The sequence below is a fragment of the Sparus aurata genome, chromosome 8, assembly GCF_900880675.1.
Source record: "Sparus aurata chromosome 8, fSpaAur1.1, whole genome shotgun sequence".
Lineage (NCBI taxonomy): Eukaryota > Metazoa > Chordata > Actinopteri > Spariformes > Sparidae > Sparus > Sparus aurata.
The window spans coordinates 23129589-23152588 of record NC_044194.1 but is presented as its reverse complement, the minus strand read 5'-3'; the positions used below and the strand labels follow the sequence as shown (position 1 = coordinate 23152588).

The window sequence follows — 23000 nt, the reverse complement described above, 5'->3', positions numbered from 1 at the left end:
CTACCCAAAAGCTTTTCCCCATCAGTTCTCAAGTCATAAAAATAGACTTAAACTTGAAAAATGGATCACCAGAAAAAAAAACCTCACTTGCCCCTCAGGGCTTCTGTAAAATAGCTATTAACTTAAGTTTCATTAACTATAAATGTACCATTTATTAAAGATGGATATAATATAGTGCTACCCTACATACATTTAAACAAAGAAAAAAAACCATTTAAACAAAGCCTGAAAAACAAATGAGTAAAAACAAGTACAAAAGACAGAGTGATGTGTCAAACTTTTAAAGAATAACCAGCACTTGAAATTCAAAAGCTACTGTATGTGCTTATTAACATACCAATGATCAGGCTTTGACTACAAGAGTGATTTTGCCTGATTCTCCCCTTTGAATGCTTTCCAAACTTCTGATGTGATTAAAGGATATTTCCCTTAAAAAAAATCCCATTTCCTGAAAAGTTTACAGTGTGATGAAGCAGCAGTAACTCACCACCATCAACCCGTATGTGTCTAACGCAACAAGAGATAACCTTGACCTTGATCTTAAACTTTAGCTCAACCAACCCCCCCGCCCCCGCCTCCTCCACATGAAAGACTCTCTGTTGGGATACACACTTGTCAAAGATCTCTTTCTCTGTTACGATGTCCAGGTGGGTGAAAGGTGCATCCAGCAGGTAGAGGTCTGCATCTTTATACACAGCCCTGAGGGAGTAAACACACAGTTAGAAAGCAAAAGGGAGGCAAAGAAACGGTTAGAATGTGTTAAGATAAAACAAAAATATTAAGATAGGAGAAAAAGAGAAAAAGAAAAAACGGAAACAATAGACACAGAAAGAGAAGACCAAATGGTATTAATGAGGAAGTTGGGTCCCTGTGGGGACAAATCAATTCCAGTGAGTGTTTACAGTGACGGAAGAAGCTAAACACCAAAGAGTGGCAACAAATTGATGATATGACACTAAACCAATAAATAATGCATGGGAATATGAGTGTGTCTGTAATCTATACACAGATTTAATGGAGTAATAAAGCTCGACTGAGGCAGTAAAGGCACTCATCATTACAACCAGACACCATAAAACACATAGTAGTAGTCTGTGCTGGTGAACAAACAGATAAGAATGATAAGTGATGGTGATCAGCTTTGGCAGGTTATTATAATGTTATAAGAGTTTGATTTTTTTACACCTCTGGGAACCAATACTGAGACTTGAAGCATTGCCAAAGACATAAAATCCGAAACATTTGTCGATGTTTTTAGTGGCTCACAAGGAGTGGAACCTCTTACGTTGGAAGAAATGACGATGTTGATAATGAGGATGAGTTTATGGCCCTGAAATTGATGTTTTGATTGAGTGATTGTGAACTACAGTCTATGCAGACCGCTCACATTGATTAAGGTTGCAGAAGTGAGGGGAAAAAGGCTGTTTGGTGTATTAAGTCAGTCAGTGCCTTTTAGGCATGCAATGTAGCATTTACTATACTTGCTCTTTAAACATCCCCTTAAAATGACAAAGATACCACAGATTCTCTTAAATAAATTGATATTTTTCATAATAATTTGATAATTTCTTATAAAAAACAACTCATTGCTTCCTATATTTATCGCTTCATCAATTAGGAATATGACTCAAAACCGAAATCATGTTCTATTTTTAGTCCTTTGTGCAACCTTTATGTGGCCATGTTGTTCTGCAGAGACTGTAGTTATGACTAATGTTTAGAAGTGGTCTTCGCTGACAGATAAAAGGGAGTGAATGAGGCATGCTGACAGATGCTCAGAAGTGACAGGAAATACCTAGCCAGGCCGAGGCGAGCCCTTTGTCCACCGCTGAGGGTCACCCCTCCTTCAAGGAGGAGCGTCTTGTCTTTCTCAGGAAGCAAGGCGAAGTCCTAGAGAGGAAAACAAGGGGTCAGCAGTTCAAATACATTGTCATCACCTTAAAAACATCAGCAAGATGGACAGTGTAACAGCTGAAGGGTTGACGAAAAAAGCAAATTATTAATATAAACATTTTATGTCTCTGACCATCTCTGCTTTCCTTTCCACCCCCTTGTTAATTATTTTACTCTTCGTAGCCTAGAACTCTTTTACTGTTCTTAATCTTTTAAATCGGTTTCTTATTCCTCTTGTGTAAGGTTCTCATCTTGTCATCTTGTCATCCTTAACTTATTTATTTTTTTACTATTTAATGATCTCAATATATTTGATTCTAGTTCTCTCTTATGTGATGTCGACTTCCTGTATTGCTGCAGAGTTTCACACTATGTTGTTGTGTCAACCTAAAAGAGACTCTTGTCTGCCCCAGAAAATGGCTTAAAGGTCCCTTGTCATGTTTTATGCAAGGTGTTGTTTGTGCAAATATTTAGTGTCAAGATGATCTTTGCAATCTGGTAACTTTCCAATATATTTTGGGAAAGGAAATGCAACTGTTTTTGCATGGAAAACACACCAGCAGCAACTGGAAACAGTACAAAATGTTGGCACCAGGGAAATATAGTTTTGTTTATGTTTAAAAAAAAATCTGTAGATAATTAGATAAATAGACAACTATTTCTCTATAGACAGTTGCTGTTTCAAGCACCTTTGTCATGTGATTCTAAGTCTTAGTTTACTGATATGCCATAAAAAATGGCATTTTTCCGCAGTTTAATGAAACTGTTGCCTTAAAATAACATATTTCACCAATGTAAAACGCAACAAAGTATGTCCAAACACCAAAGCACAGTCCTATAAATGACTTTTACCTGACAATTATTTCATATTCATGTAGTCACAGATTTATTTTCAAGTTCAAACCACACAAAAAGCACAAACCACAGATTAGATGACCACATGAAGGATGTCACAGGTCCACACCAATGAGGATGAAGTGACAGCACACGTTTATCAACATTAAAACTTCCTACCTTTTTAACGGCAGCTTCCGCTGTCCTGACAGGAGCGCATAGGGAATCAAGTTAACATGTTGTTTAACAGCTTGTAAAATAAGGCAGCATAATAAAAACACATGTTGTGTGTCTCGCTGTGAACAAAAAGTGCCTGCTGGGTCAGCAGCAAGAGGCTGGAGGTGGCTACAGTTGAGTTTACAGTGGGAGGACCACCCACGGCAGTCTGTCTGGTGCTTCAGGGCGCAACAATAGTGAGGAATTACAGGCACAAGCCCACTAAATGCCTCGTCTCTGTCTGGAGAAATCAGCTCTAGTTGTCACTCCTGTCTGACAGGGTTGCCTTGGGGATTTTCCCTAAAGTTGAAAATCCTGTGAGCACTTTCTTTCCTCATGTTAAGTCATCTCTACCTTCTTGAAGTGATTGGTAAGACAGAGCAAAGAGGATTAGTGTTAAGAATCGGTATTTTTAGAAGCTACTGGTAACCTCTAAATGCTTTTATTTTACTTTAAAATTACTTCTGTATCAACATATGATTATATATGATATTTCAACATGGCATTGTGTTGTCTTCTCCTGGTTTTAAAAGCTGCATTACAGTAAGGTAATGCAGTTTTTTTAACGTACCAGATCTTTGTATTTCTTCTAATACTTCTCACTTAGTCATTATATCACTTAACATGGTGAGTTACCACAAATGACAACTTTGTACAATGCATCAGCCTCAACAATGTGTGAAGGAGAGCTTTTTTTTGGCAGTCTGTCATTTTTCAGACAACACTTCAGAGGAGTCGCCTCAACACTTCCTGTCATTCTCGTCATTTTCATACAATATACAGGAGAACAGCTTTTATTGTTTCAGTTTCATTGATGCCAGCGTTTGACACCTCCCCTCAAAGGCAATATGGAGACTGTTTTTTACAATAAATGGAAATGTCAATATTGCACGCCAGCTTTGTTTGCTGTGACAACATGTTGTGTTTTCGTCAAAACCACTGAGTTGCTGCCAGTGCCACAGGAGATGGGGTGTGATAGTAAATAAATATGATGGTGTCACCTGCTGCAGGAGCTGCTGCATTGATTTCAGTATAAATAATCCAAACAAGTGTATTAAAGATATTAACATTAAAAATAAATGTCATAGATTTCTAGGCATAAACTTGTACATCCCTGATTCAAGGAGTTTGAGTTTTGTTAGTTCAAATATATTTGACAGTCCATTACTCAATGTATTCCATCACCATAGTGTACTATATTTTACTATACTTCATATTCCAACAATTGTTTACCATTATAATAATTTGATAACATGTCCCATCTGCAACAGCCACAGATTCCGTATTTTTTTCTTTTATTTGTCAAAGGTTCAATATTGATTCACAGACCTAACAAGCACACAGGACTGACACTTGGTCTATAAAACTGCTTGTCTGTGTTAAAATTTCTGTCACTGGGAACCAATAAGCTCATATTCCATCCCAGTGACATAACGACTGATTTCCATGGCAACAGAGGAGACATTATTCTACTGAGGGGCCGTCACTCAACACTGAGGCTTATGAGAGTGCGAGTGTGTGTGCTTGTGGATCACTGTCAGAGGCAGAGAATGTGCAAGTATGTCCGTCTTTGTGTGTGTGAGGGACATAATGGAGTAAATGTGGAGTGGGGAAACCTGAAACTACTTGACGCCTCCCAGAGGCTCCAAACAGACAACTGAGCAGGAGCATCAGCCCAGCGAAAGAGAGAAGCTGGCAGAGATGAATTCACCAAAGAAAAGTTATTTGTAACTAAATAAATATTTTAATAGGCATACATAATTGTTAATCTCTTTCACAGATTTAAAGTGACTCTGAATTTGTCAGAAGTAATGTAGGCGCTAAACATACCTCCAGAAATTCACTAAATCTTCAGAACAGAAGATGTACAGAAGAAGGGAGACAGAAAGTTGATAAAGTTTGATAAAGTGAAGCTACCTCCTCCAGCTGGCAGGCCTTGATGACTGAGGTGTAGCGGTACTCGTCGTAGGTCAGGCCAAACAGGATGTTGTCTTGAATCGTCCCCGGCATGATCCACGAGGTCTGAGACGAGAAAGAGATGCGACCGCTGTGTCTGATTTTACCCTCTGATGGCACCAACTCTCCCAGGATCATCATGAGCAGGGAACTCTGGAGGGGGTGGATAAAAATATTGTTACGCCGTATTTGTAACATTTGACAGTGGACTGATTCTGTAACACAGGAAGATTCAGCATTTTCACTAGAAACACTGATGTCTTTGACGTACCTTTCCTGAACCAGTGGATCCAGCCACCGCCAGCATCTTTCCCTTCTCCAGGTACAGGCTGATGTTTTTGAGGACAGGTGTGACATAGAGGTTAGTGAAGAAGAGGCCAGCATCACCGTTCATGTGTCCGTTTGCCTTGTTCTCCTGCTTGATCTTTTCAAACAGCTCACCAATGCCCTGCGTAAAAGTTCAACATTACAGTCTACACTTAATGAACACCAAAGACTGTATAAAACATATTATTTATATCAAGCCAGTCCTCCAAGTTGCTGGAATAACTGGTAGTTTGAAACAAACTATTTGCCCATGAATACCATGTTTATCAAATATTCACTCTTGACCTTTAATACAGATTTAAAGTGAAACTTTAAATCTGTATTAAAGCAACCAAGGCTTTATTGGTGATTGCATATGAGTCAAACCTTCGTGTAAAAGCATAATTACGACAAAAGATTCACTTTTAAGATTTACTGTAGTTTTGGAGTGCAGGGGCACTTTTACGCTAGCATCAAAATTGCTATTTTTAAAACACTAAGAAGGCTCGACACAACATGAAACTTTGCTCGTAGAATCACCAGGGTCTCTACACATGAACACGAGCATTGAGAATATTGTTTGTGTACACAGAGTTTACTAAAAAGAAGCGTTTTGGACAACTCACGTTAGCAGCAGCATCTCCGGCGCACCACCGTCATGGCAGACAAAAAGTGTCGATCCCCGAGTGCGACCTAACAGGAAGGCTTGAGGAGCGGTCCACCGTTACTTTCCTGCCTGTTAGGTCGCACTCGGGGATCGACACTTTTTGCCTGGCATGACGGCGACTGCCTGGTGATACTACGAGCAAAGTTTCATGTTGTGACAAGCCTTCTTAATGTTTTAAAAATTGTGATTTTGATGCTACCGTAAAAGTGCCCCCGCACTCCATTGAAAATTAGCTTGCCCAAAAACGAAACCACGGTAAATCTTAAAAGTGCCTCTTTCGTCGTAATTATGCTTTTCCACGAAGGTTTGACTCATATTCAATCACAAATAAAGCCTTGGTTGCTTTTTGGCTAGAGTTTCACTTTAACATGATCACTACAATAGCAATCCAGATTTTCCTTTTTGGAAAAAAAAGTTTTAACTATACTAATATTTAATTTCTATCACATAAAGGGTTCATCCAGCTTTTTAAGTGTAAAGTTCAAGCTAATTCAAGCCACGTAAAACAGAATATGATCCCTGGAAATTAACCCTTGATCCCTTTAGGGGTCCCAACCCCCAGGTTTACATTACACTATAAAATTCTTCAAAAAACTGTATAATAATATGCTTTAGTAAACATTATTCTGTGTGTGACTGCGTGCACAGCGTGTACCTGATTAGCGTTTTATGTCTAGTTTACATGACTGCCTTTTCAGGGCTGAGTGAGCGTGTCCGTCATGCTGTGCTTTCAGAAAGTGACACCAGGCCAAACTACTGTGAGAAACAAGAGATTCTCCAGAGTCTCACAATGGCCTTATTTCACCTCATCTGTCACTGCCTCTGTAAAGATTAATGGCTGACACATCTCAATGTTAGAAAAGGGGAACTCTGCTTGACTCGCCAGCTTAATCATTGACCCCTTGTGACATTTTATGGGTCACCGTTCCTCTTATGCCAGGACTTGCTGCGGTTTGTATACGTTTGTCTGTGCGATTCTCATTCTAATGAGCTGACGTACATGCTGTCAGCAGTAAAGAAAGGCAACACCCCTCCCATTCATCTGCGAATGGCACATTCCAGGAAGAGGAGAAGGCAAGAGGAGAATCTGGGAATTAGGTGATGAACACAACCCTGAATCTCAAAGGGAGATTCAGAGCGTTCCCAGCAAAGGCAAAGTTTGGTGACGACACTGAGATAATTAATTATGCAAAGTAACGGAAAAAAACACAGTTGGATGTTGGTTTTCTCACGGTGTCGGGTGGTCAATGAATCACACCGGTTAGACTTAGTTTACAGCCTCTGCCTATAGATAAGATTATACTACCCTCTCTCTCTGTGATGGTGAGGAGTTGACTATACCTGTATTGCATGGTAAATTTAGGGGTTGTGGGAACTTTAACTTCTTTGCTCTCCTACAGTAAATGTACTGTAGCCTGACTGATGCTGGATCTTTGCGGTCAACACCTATACTAACATTTGAGTAAACAGTAAACATACATTATTTTGAATAAATGTTCAGTTAAAGTTATTTGTCTCATAATTTTTTTCGACACACAGAAACGAACAAACCTCGTCCCAGGATGCAGACACATTGACTAGCTCCAGTTCAGTGGTGGTCAGGTTGTACTCCAGAACTCTGTATTCCTCCTTCATCAGGAATTCCTGGAGAAAATAAGCAAAGGAAGGTACATCAGCGTTAAACATACATTTATTATGTACTGCTCAATTCTGTCACAAGCTGAGAAGGCTAACACCTAAAATGACATTTTTAGATGGAATATTTTGATAAAATTTCTCGCAGCCCTATCCCCCCTCCTCTCTGACTCACCTCTATTTTCTTCACCAGTGCCAGTGTGTCATACCACATCTGGATGGATCCCGGCAGCTGGCGAGTCAGCGTCATTCTCAGCACCATGCAGTAGGAGGCCGTGGTGAAAATACGACGAAGGATGATGCCTTTACTGAGAGCGTGCGGCACGATGGCAGACACGATGACCAAGATGGCAGAAAAGAAGTATGAGGCGCTGTAGAAGTAACGCAGAGAACCGATCTTCCTCGTCAGCGTCATCTCGTCCCTGAGGAGGGAAAGGAAGTGTGAACAAAATGTCTTTTTCAGTTTTTTCAGAAGAAATTTCTGTTTGCATTTAGTTGGCAGGGGAAGTTTCATTAACATGGTAGCACGGATATCATTGTTAGAAAGCAACCAACAGCCAAAAGGAATTTTGTTTAGTAGCATGTCGACGTTTCCTGCCACTTTTATCAGGTAAATGTGAAGCCTTGGAGGCTCGGTGTTAGCTCTGATACTTATCAACATATTTCTGCACCATGACACCAAAACTCTTTCTCATACGTTTATTGTAATTGTCAATTGTGATTCTGGCTCCTGCATCCACCAGCGAAGCCAGCATGGTTCTCCTGATTTACCCAACGTTTTAATGTGGTCAATCGGATTAGGAGATTAGGAGTATAGTGCATGTGAATTTACATACAACTGTCCATTTCGACACTAGAGATGAAGGACAAAAACAGTTGTATTAAGCCCACTAATAGCCAACCGTCAAATGCTATAACACTTTCTTTTCATCTATTTTTGATATAACCAACAGATATATTGTTGTCGTCAGCCATGAGGCAAATATGAGTAAACTAAGGTAAACTTGGGAATTTAAAGAATAGAAAACGGCCTTAGGAAATGTTTCTTCTGTGATAGAGTTGTTGTGTGTTTTGGTGTCTTACTGCCGGATGTTTTTGATGATGGTCTCCATCACCTCTTCCCAGCCGTATGCCTTCACAGAGTGAATGTTCTCCACGATCTCTGAAGTGAGAGCCAGGCGGCGGTTGATCATCCCTCCTCGCTTCACCCTGTTTGCAGGACATAGTTTTACATTACCACCTTACAACAGCAGCGTCATAGATACAAGTTTCTGTATACACAAGCACAAACATTTAACATGTTTAAATTCAGTAATCGGAACTGAAAGCTCCTTTTGATTGATTTTTCAATCATGACACCCCGACCTTATATAAACTACATAAAGTTAGTGGATGTGTGGTAGTTTCCTCACCGATGTGGTCCCATTTTCTGTGTGAGCCACGCCTGGATGATACCCAGCAGAGTCAGAGCAGCCAACGCGCAAAAGCCATTCACCTCGATCAGCTCCCATATCAGACCCACACACAGTATACACTGCAGGGGAGTGATCCATACGAAGTGGGCCAGGCCTAAACTCTGGAATAAACATACAAAGAGAAGACAGTAATATACATAGGGTAACTAGAGAGGTCAAACGTCTCGTTCAAGGAATACTGCAATGACTCCAAATGTTTTTAATAACATATAATCACTACTATAGTCTTCAAAGCTGGATTTATAAAGTAAGCAAAGGACAGTAGTCAGCTTCGATCAACATGAGAGAAAGTAAAGTAAGTCATGTGCCTCAAAGATAAACAGTTAACTATGCTGGCATCAAACAGAAACTGTGTATTTAATCTTATTTATGTGAAAACATGACTGGAACATATTGAGCATACAGGTAGACATTACAGTGAGTTATGCTTTGCAAGGCAATCATACTCGCACTTTCATGTGATGTGTCTATTATGCTACAGCAATTGCAATAGTTTCTATGGAAAAATTTATAGAATTAAGATTAAGAATATGTTTTTTGCTTACTAACAGAACAATTTATAACTGCAGGGAATCTAAATTGACTGATGAGTGAGGATGTGATTTTAAAAGCATTGTACATGTTTTGAGTATTACTTCCAACAGTGAACCTATCCTGTGGTAAAAGAAAAGCCATCTAAAGGTGTCTATGCCTCAAAACAAATCTTAAAAAAAAAAAAAAGAAAATAAGAAAATCCATCTCAACCACTGTGGCACATTGGTGTCCACACAATGAGATACATCTTAATTTATCTCGGTGAGCTCATGTGCAGGGTTTACCACAGGGAACTTTGGCAGGATTACTAACTGAGTTGTATTGTTATGTTGATAAAGTTTTGCAATAGTTATTTTTAAGTAAAACTCCCCATCCTCTGCACATTGTGCATGATATGTTTGCAGTGCAGGGGTATTAATAAATGCACAGTAACAATGGCTGAACACAAGACAACATGAAAGGTATGGAAGCATAAAAGCAACCGGAGAAATAGTCATGAAGACAAAAAGTATCAAACAAACTTTTGAGGAATCCACTTTCATCCAGTCAGCACTGTGCTGATGAACCTGAGCTGTACTGTAGGTGAGAAACTCACAGCTCCCTTTCATCCTCTCAGCTACAAGGCAATCAACTCAAATACACACGACCAAACGATTTAACTCTAACCAGTCATTATAAGAAGACAGTGGTGCGTTGGGCCAAGCCACATCCAAGCCAGGTGATAATTGTCTCAAAGCAGGTTGCAGGGTGTTTTCACATTCAACGCCTCAGTGAGACCCGAGGCAAGACTGAGTTCAGTCCACACATGCACACGCACGCACGCACGCACGCACGCACGCACGCACGCACACACACACACACACACACACACACACACACACACACACACTTGTATATCCCACAGCTTTGTCGGCTTGCATTCAGAATTGTGCTTTTTTCACACCGAATCACAATTACAGAAGACAGTTTGGATACAAAACCCTAACTGTGTTTGTATATGTCTGTGAATTATTCTAGGTCTATTGTCCTCTACCTATCACCCAGTATGAAGGTGACGGGTCATAAAACAGACTCTCTGAAGTCAAGGAGGGTGTGAGCTGTCAGTTCTCTTTTCTCTTATCCTTCCTGTGGAGACAAAAACTTTCTCCCAGGGACCCTTGAGTGGAAAACTTCTGGATTGTTCTTTTGACTTACAGGGACTTGACTTTTGTACCCAAGCAATGGGATGCAATTCACACCCAAAAGTTGGTTTCAAAGGTTTTGTGCTTGAAAACTTCTTATTAAAGCTGTATTTCCTGTAAATCACAAATCTCCATTGTGTACACTGGTGTACAACATCTTTATTAGCTTCATTTCACCATCAGCAGGAGCCCAGAGTTTATACATCAATCTTATATTCATGCATCACTGGTTTTAATCTGAAAGTTTTTCATTCCTGTGGAATAGTATTATCCGGTATATAACAGGTACCTTACATTTAGATTTTTAGCATTTAAATTGCTTGTGATTACAGAGATTAGTGGTTTTATGGGAATGTAAAATGAAAGAAAAACCTGAAAATCTATATGTAATTTCAGAAAAGGCTTGAGTTTTCTCACCTCATCCAGCTTGTTGAGGTGGGCTGACATCAGACTGACCAGCTGACCAGTGCTGATCTTATCTAAGACCCGGCTGGACAGCTTCAGGGTCTGAAAAGGTCAAAGGTCAGGGGTCAGTTGAAGCACAAAGGGAGAAAGTGAATTGGTTGAGAGGACCACGCTTTGACACCAGGCTGCCACACCTCTGCGCGACCTCCGCACGTGAGTTGAAAACATTCAGTAATGCGTGCGAAACAAGTTGAAAGTTTTTAGCTAATCATTCTGTCTTATCTTTATAACAATAAAAGAAAACTGTCATACTATCTTATCAGCTGGGTTGAGTTGTTTTGTACCAACAACTGGATGTTACAGCAGTGACTTCAAGTATCAAGTGTTCGTTTCAGGTGTAATCAGAAAAAAAGGCCACAGTGTTTTCAGAGACTTTACACATGACCTCTACAACATTTCTTATGAAAGCATTGTGCTTTTCTGTCATTGAAACAAAAAAGTGCAACTATTTTACCTGAAAATAACATTGGCTTGTAATAGTGAGGATTGTGCCTCTGTAATTCGCACTATGTACCCCAAATGTCTGTTCTTGCACTTGGGTGAAATGGTACAATCTCCAGCAAGAAGTACATAATGCTAGATAGCACTACATCACACACCACCAACTATGTTAGTGAAAGTTGATCACATTTTATGTAGAAAATGTTTTCAGGTTTTCCCTCTGGCTGCTCTGCCTCAAATTGCAGTGAGTGGATTGTTCTGATGGACAAAAAGCTTTACTCTGTTCGGACTGGGCTCAGAGCTCAGAGTACTGGGGGACTGCAGGTGATTACAGTGGTTTCGCAGGGGGCAAAGAAGATGCTGACATGAGAAGCTAAGAAGAGAAAAAGACAGTGTCTCAATCTGTGAGGGCAATCTGTGTTTTTTAGAAGAATAAAGAGTCTCAGTTCTATAAATACACCCTTTGCTCCTCTTACCTTCTTGTATATGAGACTGAAAAGAGCAATGCGGATTTGCATGCCCAGGTGATGCAGGCCAAAGATGGCAGGTTGCAGCAGGAGGAAGCGTGCAGTGAATAGCAGGCAGAGACCCAGAGCTAGGAAGTATCCCTGACTCCGCTCAGGAGCGTGGAATGGGTCAAAGGAGGCGATGATGCGACCCAGAAGCTGAGGCTGCACTGTCTTGGAAGCCTCCTACAACAAATGATGAGAAAACAATAAGATAAGCGATGAACTGATTTGCTCTACGTTTTAATATATTCTTTCCAGATCCACAGCTAGGACAGGACATGTCCAGCTAAGCAAAATGCCTGATATACTGTAAGAGGACATCAGTGTTGCAATTTTGCATTTGCCTGCAACATACCTGACATTCTGCTAAATATCTGAGAGCATCAAACAACCACAAACTTCTTTGGCTTCTCCTGAGAACCTTCTCTGAGGCGTTCCTGTTTTTTCCCCACACAGCCTCTTTAACATATAACAGGCATTCTTGTCGCCATGGCAACCACCGCCAACTGCACTAACTGACGTAATGGCTGCTGTCACCACCTTCCCATAAGTCCAGGACAGTGAGATGGGTTTGCGACACTGTGGTGCGACATGCTTGTGATGTTTGTGTGCGTCATGGCAGTGTGGCTCTACAGTCCCTCACCTCTCCAACACTGTGAACACTATTAACAGCTACCGCATACAGACAGTGTGTGATTGGTGGGAACTGTGGGTCAGTGTTGTTATGACCTGAAACTATGTTTACCAAATACTACAGGTGTTTTTTAATGGTGACAATGTTGACCATAGTTTCATTTTTAGCGAGATAAATCTCAGGCAGCATTCATACAATGGAATAATAAATTTTCTGAGCAATAATTTAAGGAACAAATCTGTTAAATACTAAACACTTTGGTAAATTCACTCTGACAAATGACATGAATTGCTGACTATTCTTGTTTTGTGACTGTACATCTAATGCTTTTAGACACAAATTCAGGCTCTGGTAAGTCATTATGATTTTCAATATTTCTTTAATTCATTTCTAAAATAATAAGATTAGTAAAGAAGCGTAGTACCTACCTAATTTCCCTTCTGGATTAATAAAATTATCTATGCATCTATCCATCTTTCTAGTATCAAGGGGGTTGCTGGCTGCACTGTTAAACAAGTACCACTGCTGATGAAAATCTATCTGACCTGACTCTACAACAATTTGTGGTGGATTACATGTATTTATCCCTTTTTTACTGGCTATCTGTTTGTGAACTGTGTTGTGACACGAAAAATTAGACCTTCCCCGTCTCTCTTGGTTGCATATACAAGCCTGTGGACAATTTGTTTGGACTTTGGAGAGCAACGGTATCTTATATTACTTTAGAAATGCAGTTTTCCTAACATAATCTAACAACCAGCTTTAAGCACAACACAGAAGATCCACAGAGCCCCCATAAAGTTTTAGTCACTTTACATTAAGTCACCGACTTCGTTGCTCGCGGTCTGCCGTATAATCTGCTGTTTTCCTGGAAGCTACAGAGACATGAGACCAAATGAAACACACCATTACCTTGAGTAAACTTACAATTTCTCTGGATTTGTCAATTTTAGACATTTTAATGCAGAAAGGTTACATTGTACCTTTAAAAAGGGAAATGTGCTCTGGGACATGATTGCTTGAATGATACACATCTATAATCTATGTCTAGACTTTATCTGAACAGTTCAAATTAAGATTAAATTTTCTCCGCTTTGAGTTACAAATTAAACAAACCCAACATCACACTGAACAGAGCATAGGACTCATGAGTTTATATCTGCAACTCGGTGATCATGGCAGAGTTAACACCACACTTCCTAGGTCAAGTTATGCCAAATGTGCTTCCTCCAGAGGTGACAGACCGACAGACTCACCCCGAGGTAGAGGAGGATACCAAAGAAGGCGAAAGGTCCGAGGAAGCAGCGGGCCAGCGCTCTCAATAGCCTGGGCTGGTTCTTGGCCGACACCACCTCTCTGTCCCATTCTCTGCAGGAAGGACAGAGTTACAACACAGTTAAACCGCAATACAGGCACATCCACTAGACAAATGCCAGCTAAGATTGGCTGCGGCTTTTCTATTTGTCTACTACTACTCTGGCAAAAAACCAGCAGTCCAGTTTCTTAGAGTCCTTTCTTAACTTTGGCTGGTGATTTAGTCACAGAACGAGAAGCTGTGTATTTATTCACAAACACACAAAAACATGGAAAATGAACATCTTATTTGTTTATTTCTCTAATGATCTGAAGATTTATCAGTGATCAGTATTGGAATTGTATTAGGGCATTTATGGCAAAACTGTGCTTTGTTAGACCCTTTCGTCTATGCTGAACCTTACATTGGTGATATGTAGTTTTTCCTAAACATACTTTTGAATATTGCCTACTGTAACTATAAGCTTGGTGTCCTTGCTACCACCCTGTTGGATTAACTTCCCACAGCTGCCCTGGCAAACAGTTTCAGCTACAGTAAGTAGCTGCATTGTTCTCGGAGGGTCATTTATAACCAGGGTGATTTGGTTGACAAGTTCACGGAGAGTGATGGAAGAACAAGTGGATGAACAAAGATAAAGGAAGGAGTGGAGACCAATAGGATGAAAAACATATAAACAGAGTTAGAGGACAGATAATTAAGGTGTTTACCTGTCACAGATATTAATATCCTGAAGCTGAACAACACTGGGCTCTACCAAGTCTTAGAAACAAGCAGAAATGCTGCCAGTGATTTGTGCATCCTTGAACAGAGGTGATTATTGATCATTCCAAACAAACAGGATTAAAAGCAGACTTCCACAAAACCTTGTGTAATACTGTTGACGTAATATTGGTTTCTTAATGGTTAGAAAATGAAGCTTGCAACGTGATGCTCATGGGTTTGAACCTGATGGGTTGTTGAGGCACACAGAGAAGCTCCAGTCCTTCCATATGTCAACGTACAGGAGAGGTGAATCCTGGAAAGTCTAAATTACCCATGTGACGATTTAAAATACTGAGGAAATGCTCAGGGTGTACCCATCATTTGCCAATGATCCTGAACAGTAAGGATAGCATAAAATTGATGTATACCATTTTCTCTATTTCTTGACTGGTGCATCCTGTACAGAGATCTTTGAATAACCCCTGGGTCAGATTTGGGTAAATCTGCAAAATTGCATTCTTAAAATGCTTCATTTGTAATCCGCTTTTTCCATTTCTTTAATTATGATTCTGCAAAGCTCGAGATGTATGCAATATCAGCTGCTGAAGTCCTCTTCATGCTGGAAAAAGCTCAGTGAACAGAACTGATCTGATGGGGTGATGAAGGAGCTGAGGGTTCACAGCATGCTGTAATAGAAGGTAAAGTTCACATTCCCAGAAGCCTTCGCTGTTTGCCTGATCGGAATAATGAAAGCAAAATCACCCACCACTGCTCATTCATCACCCGGCGGGCACCGGGCCCTTTCTAAAGGTCGACTTTTTAACGCCCACGTACATTAACTGGCTTGTTGGCACCATTGAGCGTGACGCGGGCCCCTGGGTAACCAAGAGGTAAGGCCAATGCAGGACACTGCTGTGGTAGTTAGGCATGGTGAAAAAATTTAAATAAAAGAAAGAATACGCATGGCTATTTAGTCTTTGGGTTAATATCTTACCCCTTTCTGGTTTTAGTAAAATAAATATGTGTCAAAGATGTGGCATTTACTCAGTGCCAAAAGAGCAGTAAGAGAAAGGTTTGAGAGGAGTAAGAAGCAAAAGGAATAAATGGAAGAAAAGTAATAATGGGAAAAAATAGAAGAAAGAAGACAGGGTATTCAGAGGTTTCAGGAACAAAAGTTTACATTTTTATACCTTTTGAATTTCAAACGAGTCATTTGAAGTAGTCAGGAAGAGAGGAACACATTACATTGACGTTTATCAATAAAATGATTACATTTAGCATATCTTATCATTATATGGCCATGACTGGCTTTAAAAAACATAATCTTGATGTTTTTATATTGACATGATTTCTTTCAAGCTTCTTAAAGGACAAGTCCACCCAAATCTGAAAATGTACTCATCTTCTCACCTCCATGCTGATTGAAAGTCAGGTGAAGGTCGGTAGTCCACAACACATTTCTGAGTTCACAGATTGATTTGAAAAGACATTATTTACAATCTTTTTAAAGCTGAAATCTTCCCTGCAGCTGCTGAGCTAAAGGCGTTCAGTCTGAAGTAAGTTCACAAGCTCGACTGTGCATCGAGTAATGTCATTTCAAATCAATGTGGAATATTGAGGCTTCCTCGGACTTGATGATGCCAGATGAGCTGTATGGAGCAATTTGATGTTTTTTTCTATTTCTTTTTAAAGTAAGTCCCCATTCAGTTGTTAAGGAGAATTCTGGGGCACTGTTTTGCTGTGAAGATCCAGAAATGTTTTGTGGACTACAAACGTCCCATCAGCAGATAACGACTACAGCTTCATTTTTGGATTAATTTATCCTGTAATGATCAACCAATACTGTGAAGATTAAAATGATGTAATGAGAAGGAAAGGACATGTACATATGCCTTGTGCTTAAGGTAGCAGAGAGAAAAAAGACTGACAGTTGTATTTATGATGAAGACCAAAAAAAGTCAAGCGAATCCCTCAATCATTTAATGTGAGAAAAGGGAGTGAAGAAGGGGAAGAGAGACCCTGAGAGGTGTAGAGAGAAAGAAGAGATAGATGAACTGAAAGTAGAGAGAGAAGAGTTAACCATCATCTGTGCCTGCTTATTTGTTTGGCACACATAGGTTTGGTTTATGTCTAGCCCCGTTTAAATGCCAGCCCATATTTTAGGTTCACTGTGAGGGAAGGATGGTGACTGTAAACACAAGCAGGCCAAGTATGAAAACCATTACGGGTGAAGACTTTGACATTTGCAATTTTTCTAAGAATTTATCCACCATTACAGGTTGGTCACGTACATATCAGATTTAACGGTGTGCAGGGTAGAAGTACTTAAAACCTGTGTTTATGATGAGGTGGATGGTTGCAGTTGATACCATACCTAGACATAGTATGTCTATAAATATTTATCATCATTATGTTTACCAAATACTACAGGTGTTTTTTAATGGTGACAATGTTGACCATAGTTTCATTTTTATCGAGATAAATCTCAGGCAGCATTCAAACAAATGGAATAATAAACTTTCTGAGCAATAATTTAAGGAACAAATCTGTTAAATACTAAACACTTTGGTAAATTCACTCTGACAAATGACATGAATTGCTGACTATTCTTGTTTTGTGACTGTACATCTAATGCTCTAAGTCATTATGGTTCTCAATAATTCTTTAATTCATTTTTAAAATAATAAGATTAGTAAAGAAGCGTAGTACCTACCTAATTTCCCTTCTGGATTAATAAAGTTATCTATGCATTTATCCATCTTTCTAGTATCAAGGGGGTTGCTGGCTGCACTGTTAAACAAGTACCACCGCTGATGAAAATCTATCTGACCTGACTCTACAACAATTTGTGGTGGATTACATGTATTTATCCCTTTTTTATTGGCTATCTGTTTGTGAACTGTGTTGTGACACGAAAAATTAGACCTTCCCCGTCTCTCTTGGTTGCATATACAAGCCTGTGGACAATTTGTTTAAGTTGTTCAATGCCTCTGGACTTTGGAGAGCAACGGTATCTTATATTACTTTAGAAATATGGTTTTCCTAACATAATCTAACAACCAGCTTTAAGCACAACACAGAGGATCCACAGAGCCACCATAAAGTTTTAGTCACTGTACATTAAGTCACCGACTTCGTTCCTCGCGGTCTGCCGTATGATCTGCTGTTTTCCTGGAAGCTACAGAGACATGAGACCAAATGAAACACACCATTACCTTGAGTAAACTTACAATTTCTCTGGATTTGTCATTTTTAGACATTTTAATGCAGAAAAGTTTCATTGTACCTTTAAAAAGGGAAATGTGCTCTGGGACATGATTGCTTGAATGATACACATCTATAATCTATGTCTAGACTTTATCTGAACAGTTCAGATCAAAACTTAATTTGTAGTTTTTCTAAGAATTTATCCACCATTACAGGTTGGTCACGTACATATCAGATTTAACGGTGTGCAGGGTAGAAGTACTTAAAACCTGTGTTTATGATGAGGTGGATGGTTGCAGTTGATACCATACCTAGACAATGAATGTCTATAAATATTCATCATCATTATGTGTAGATGTTGTTCAGATAGTGATTTCATGCATTTTCGAGATTGCCTCGTACAACCCCCTCCTTGCTGTTACTGATATGTAGCCAGGAGAACAGCAGACTTATCATATCAGGAAAAGCACAGGTGTAAATATTAAATTCAGTTTGGAATATGTAGCAATTCTAGTTCAAAACATTAAAAAAAGAACTAAAACAATCAACAGACGATAGTGAAATAGCAGTTTTAATGTCATTATGTTTTTGTGTTGCAGAGATATCCAATGAGGTTAGCATGCTAACCAGCTAGCCTCTTCCCATCCCAGCCCAAAGGTCCTGTGCAAGAGGTGTAAACACTTCCCCAGTGCTCCAAGCTCCCAGTCCAGTCAACAAGCTGCACAGGTAACTGAGCTAACTAGCGCACGGCAGCTTCAGTTAGTAGCACTAAGCGATTAATCTGGCAATATGCTGCCCCCTATTTGTTTGGTGTATAATTTCAACAGGTGGATAGCTCTTACATATTGCACCTTCTAACGATGGCAACTGTTCATTTAGGAATTTCCTGCTAATATGCCTGCTTCTTCCCCGGCGTGGCTTACTGGGTTGATTACTAGAACTGAGACATTGTAAATATTATTAGTTACAGCCTGCTGTTTAAAAGGTATATAGTGTAAGCTGACTTTATTCTGCTGCTGTGTGCGAAAACTGAACATTGGTGCAAAGTGGCAGCTCTCCAAAGAAGTCTTTAGTCTTTGATTATGACATTATAAAGACACAGCAAACATGTAGAGATGTTACCTTGTTTGTGTTCAGCAAGAAGTCAGTGTGAAAATTGTGGAATTTAGTGTTGTAAAGCGCTTTGAGCGGTCAGTAGACTGGAAAAGCGCTACAGAAATGCAAGTCCATTTACCATTTCCCCAAATAAATCAAACTCGTTTACATTATCTCCAACTATCAATTAAATAATTGAAGTCTCATGTTTATGTACATGTGACTGTGAGTGATGGAATTTGATTTACATATCAATAAGGTAATTCAGGATTACAATGATCTGTGTTTTCTGTGAGACAACTTGCTTTTATAAGTGATGAAAAATAAGGCTTCTTAAGTCAAAAAGAACCAAACTGCAGTGAAACCTGATGTCTTAGAACCCACTTTGCAGAACTGAATGTGGCAGTATGAGAGAAGTCTGTTACCGATCTGCTCTCCCACAGACCCAATCTCTTAATGAGTCTGGGCTGCAGAATGACAATTACCAGTCAGTGTGTTAGGAAGTAAAAAAAGAAAAGAGGCATGAGTCAGGTAGACCGACTGCACAAACCTTTCGAGTCTCTCAGAGAGGTTGTCTGCCAGATCAAAAGAAGGAGCCTTATAAACATCTGACAGCTGCAGCTTCTTTCTGAAGCCCTTCCTCAGCAGCGGTGACATCCACCTGCACACACACAAAAAAATAAATTAAAAAAACATTTAAAAAAACACACATCGGCCAACAAGTATGCAGATATCAATATATCTGTGATTGGCCAATATCAGCCAGTAGAACTCTGCTGACGGATAAATCGGTCTACTACTAAAAAACTGTGTGCTCCCAGTATGAACATGATTAAAAATACATTTCACAATTAGTTGAATATATAAAAGAGGATTAGTCTTTGTCATAAAGGAGTGTGAACTAGTATGCGCTGTAACATAAGTAATCCATGAGGTTTCACACTCACACTAATGACAGAGAGGGGAGTCAGATGTTTGTTAGTCCCTGTGACTTAATCGTTTAAAGAAAGACTGTGACAGGGATTACATCATCTCACTTTTTGTGTCAGAGTCTTCCTTTGGGAAGTCCCATTGGAGAGAGGACAGAGGAAATATCAGTGCATACGTCCTTTCACGTCCTCATGTCACTTTTGAGTGATTCGGATGCCTCAAATATGATGGACAGCGCAGGAATAATAATAAAAAAAGATCACTAGTCGCACTTTAAATCCAAACTGTTCACTTTTAATAGTTATTAAGGGCGTTTACAAGTCTTACCAAGCTCCACAAACTCATCAAAGATCGTCTACTACACCCACCTGACGGCGCTTTCTAGAACATACCTTATCAAAGCGCAACTCACATTTTGGGCATATTTTTTAACTCTCCGAGGCGCATTTTACGCACGCAACAACCTGCGTTTCACTGGCACTTTCTGAGTGAAATATTATCCTTATCTCCATATATTCTGATAAACATGACATGCAGACGGTCCCTGGCAGCGTGACTACACTTCGGAGCACCATCGCAGTTATTTCCAAGGTTTTATGATAATTTAATTTCTCCAAGAAACCGAACCCAAAGTTTAACATCGCAGCTCTTTCGGAACCTCCAAACACGCTTGGGACAAAATAATTAGGCTGCCGACTGAAGCATGTGGAGCACTTATTAATTAATGGCAATATCAAGCTTTTTCCTCTCCAATATGATGTGGCGACGGTGAGGAAACAAGAAGAGCTGCACCTTGCCACCCACAGAGACCAAATTCCAAATTCTCAGATTTAAGGATGCTAGCTAAAACGCGTCTTACCAGAAGAAAAATTTGGATAAGAAGTTTGCATCTTCCACTGGTGACTTCTGCATCCTAAGTGCGCCGCCAGTTTGGTTTCTCTGCACCTGAGGAGTCGTTTCCGTGCGCGTCGCTCACATCTGCATGTCCCCTGGCTGGCTCCTCTCCCACAGGCACGAACGCACACACACACACACACACACACACTAACAGAAGGGTGCTCGCCTGGTCGATCCTCCACTATGTGCACTAAATATGATATCAGTGCTCAGTTATCTTCCTCTCGCAAAAAAACTGGTGTCTTTATCTGGCCCCACTCGCTCTGTCTGCTGTCCGCTGTCTTGCGCTCTCCTTCAGTGCGACACTGAGAGGACAGTCCATCCTTTATGGGCTCGCCAAAACGTGCGGAGACACACGTCATTTCCACGCTGATGAGCCTCGGGTTGCATATTGTGGCAACAAGCTGAAGAGTTGAAGCCAGCTAAAGTCACTTCAGCAGACAGATATTGATCCGCGTACAAGACAACGCACTGAATGGAACAATGTTGAGTCCAGAAGTCAAGATGGAATCACTCTTTACATTTTTACATTTCATGGAGAGGAAATCCAATTCTTCCAACAAACTCTCCTTAGAATGTCCTTCGCCTTTTTATTTCAAGAAGTCAACATGTATATAAAGCTTCGTAAAAACATGCTCTGATAAATATGCTTTGCCAAAAAAAAAAAAAAGATTCCTAAAACTTCCATAACTTAATCTCATATTTTAACCCCTTCATGTACAGGGGAAGTGTACAATTCTTAAATCACTGACACAAGCCAACACAAGTATTTTCCAAACTGGTGGAGATGTGGAGCTTGAAAAAACCTTTGGTAACTTGCACATGTGTAAAAGCTTGTGGCATTTGGCTAAAACAAGTGCCAAGGGATCTGAAGCCATAATTATGCCCCATATGTGTAGAGTAAAATATTAAACTCACACATATGTTAACATGGATGAGAGAGTGAAAACTGACTAAAAGAGCAAAGATAATGAGCTTTGTCTCTCATACAGGACGTCTTCTACAGCTTCTTACGTCATTGTTAATGACCATATAAACACATCAGAGCCTATAAACTTTAAACTCATCCCAGAAGCTTCTGCGAGTCAACTGAATGCCGAGCTCAGCTGTGGCCTTTTATTTCACTCCAGTCAGCTTCATCGCTATCATTCACTAAGAAGCAGAAACAGTTCTTGAAACTTGAAACAGTTTTTTTTATTATCAGTTTCAGGTTACAGACAGTTTCAGGAGAGGGAGGATCAAAACCTGCAGACATTCCATAAGGGAACAGAGATAAAACGTGAAGATGTGGGTAGAATTAGGTTCCTGAATATCTCAACGCCCAAAGCGTGTGTCATCTTTCGCAGCCAGAACTTTAGTTACTGTGAGGCAGCAGCTAGGTGCTGTAAATCTTTTGGGAGAAATATGTACTAAGCTCAAATTGGTCCCGGTTACAATCAGGCGTTTGACTGTGAAGCAGGAGGGCTTTCTGGCTCGAGAGACTGTGGTATAGTTTAGGGCTGATCTGTTAATCTGTCAATTATTTTCTCGATGAATGGATCAGTTGTTTGGTGAGAAAAATGTCCATCAGCGCTTTCCAAATGTCTTTCTCAGATGTCTTGTTTTATCTATGACCCAAAGATGTACAGTTTACTGTCATAGAGGAGTAAAGGAACCAGAACATATTCACATATATGAAGCTGGAATCAGAGAATTGTGACACTTTTCTTTAAAAAAACATTACTCAAACTGATAAACTGAAAATCTAAATAGTTGGAAATAATTTGAGATTTGACAACTGATTGATTAATTGCTGCAACTTTACAGAGTTACACAGTCCTGTCCCAGCTATATACCCAAAATATTTAAAAAATGTTTACATGTAGTGCTGACAGGTAATGTAATAATCCATATCAGATTTTTGTTTCAATCACTGCACAATGGGGGAGTATCTGCGAGTATTTTATATTGAACCAAAAGTAAGAAGCAGAGCAGATTTGGAGAAAACAAGTTTCATTTCAGTTTTCAGGTGGACACTTGAGACAGGAAGTCACACTGATGTACTTTGTGACATTGAACACGCCCGACTGCGACACAACCAGTTTAATTGCAGACGTACACAAAAATCA

The 23000-nt window shown here is 39.8% G+C and overlaps 1 protein-coding gene across 1 annotated transcript in view; it reads right to left on the bottom strand.

Annotated features, from left to right (window-relative positions):
* cftr (CF transmembrane conductance regulator) overlaps positions 1-21381 on the bottom strand; it is a 38526-nt gene extending 17145 nt beyond the window's left edge. Inside the window, exons 1-13 of the mRNA XM_030426834.1 lie at positions 20855-21381; positions 19616-19726; positions 14003-14114; positions 12080-12295; positions 11115-11204; positions 8920-9083; positions 8591-8716; positions 7683-7929; positions 7424-7516; positions 5171-5347; positions 4861-5052; positions 1796-1890; positions 613-699 (exon numbers count right to left, since the gene is read on the bottom strand). Of these exons, the coding sequence (XP_030282694.1) occupies positions 613-699; positions 1796-1890; positions 4861-5052; positions 5171-5347; positions 7424-7516; positions 7683-7929; positions 8591-8716; positions 8920-9083; positions 11115-11204; positions 12080-12295; positions 14003-14114; positions 19616-19726; positions 20855-20907 (1763 nt within the window). The 5' untranslated portion in view covers positions 20908-21381. The remainder of the gene's footprint in view (positions 1-612; positions 700-1795; positions 1891-4860; positions 5053-5170; positions 5348-7423; positions 7517-7682; positions 7930-8590; positions 8717-8919; positions 9084-11114; positions 11205-12079; positions 12296-14002; positions 14115-19615; positions 19727-20854) is intronic.
* Positions 21382-23000: the final 1619 nt, after the last annotated feature.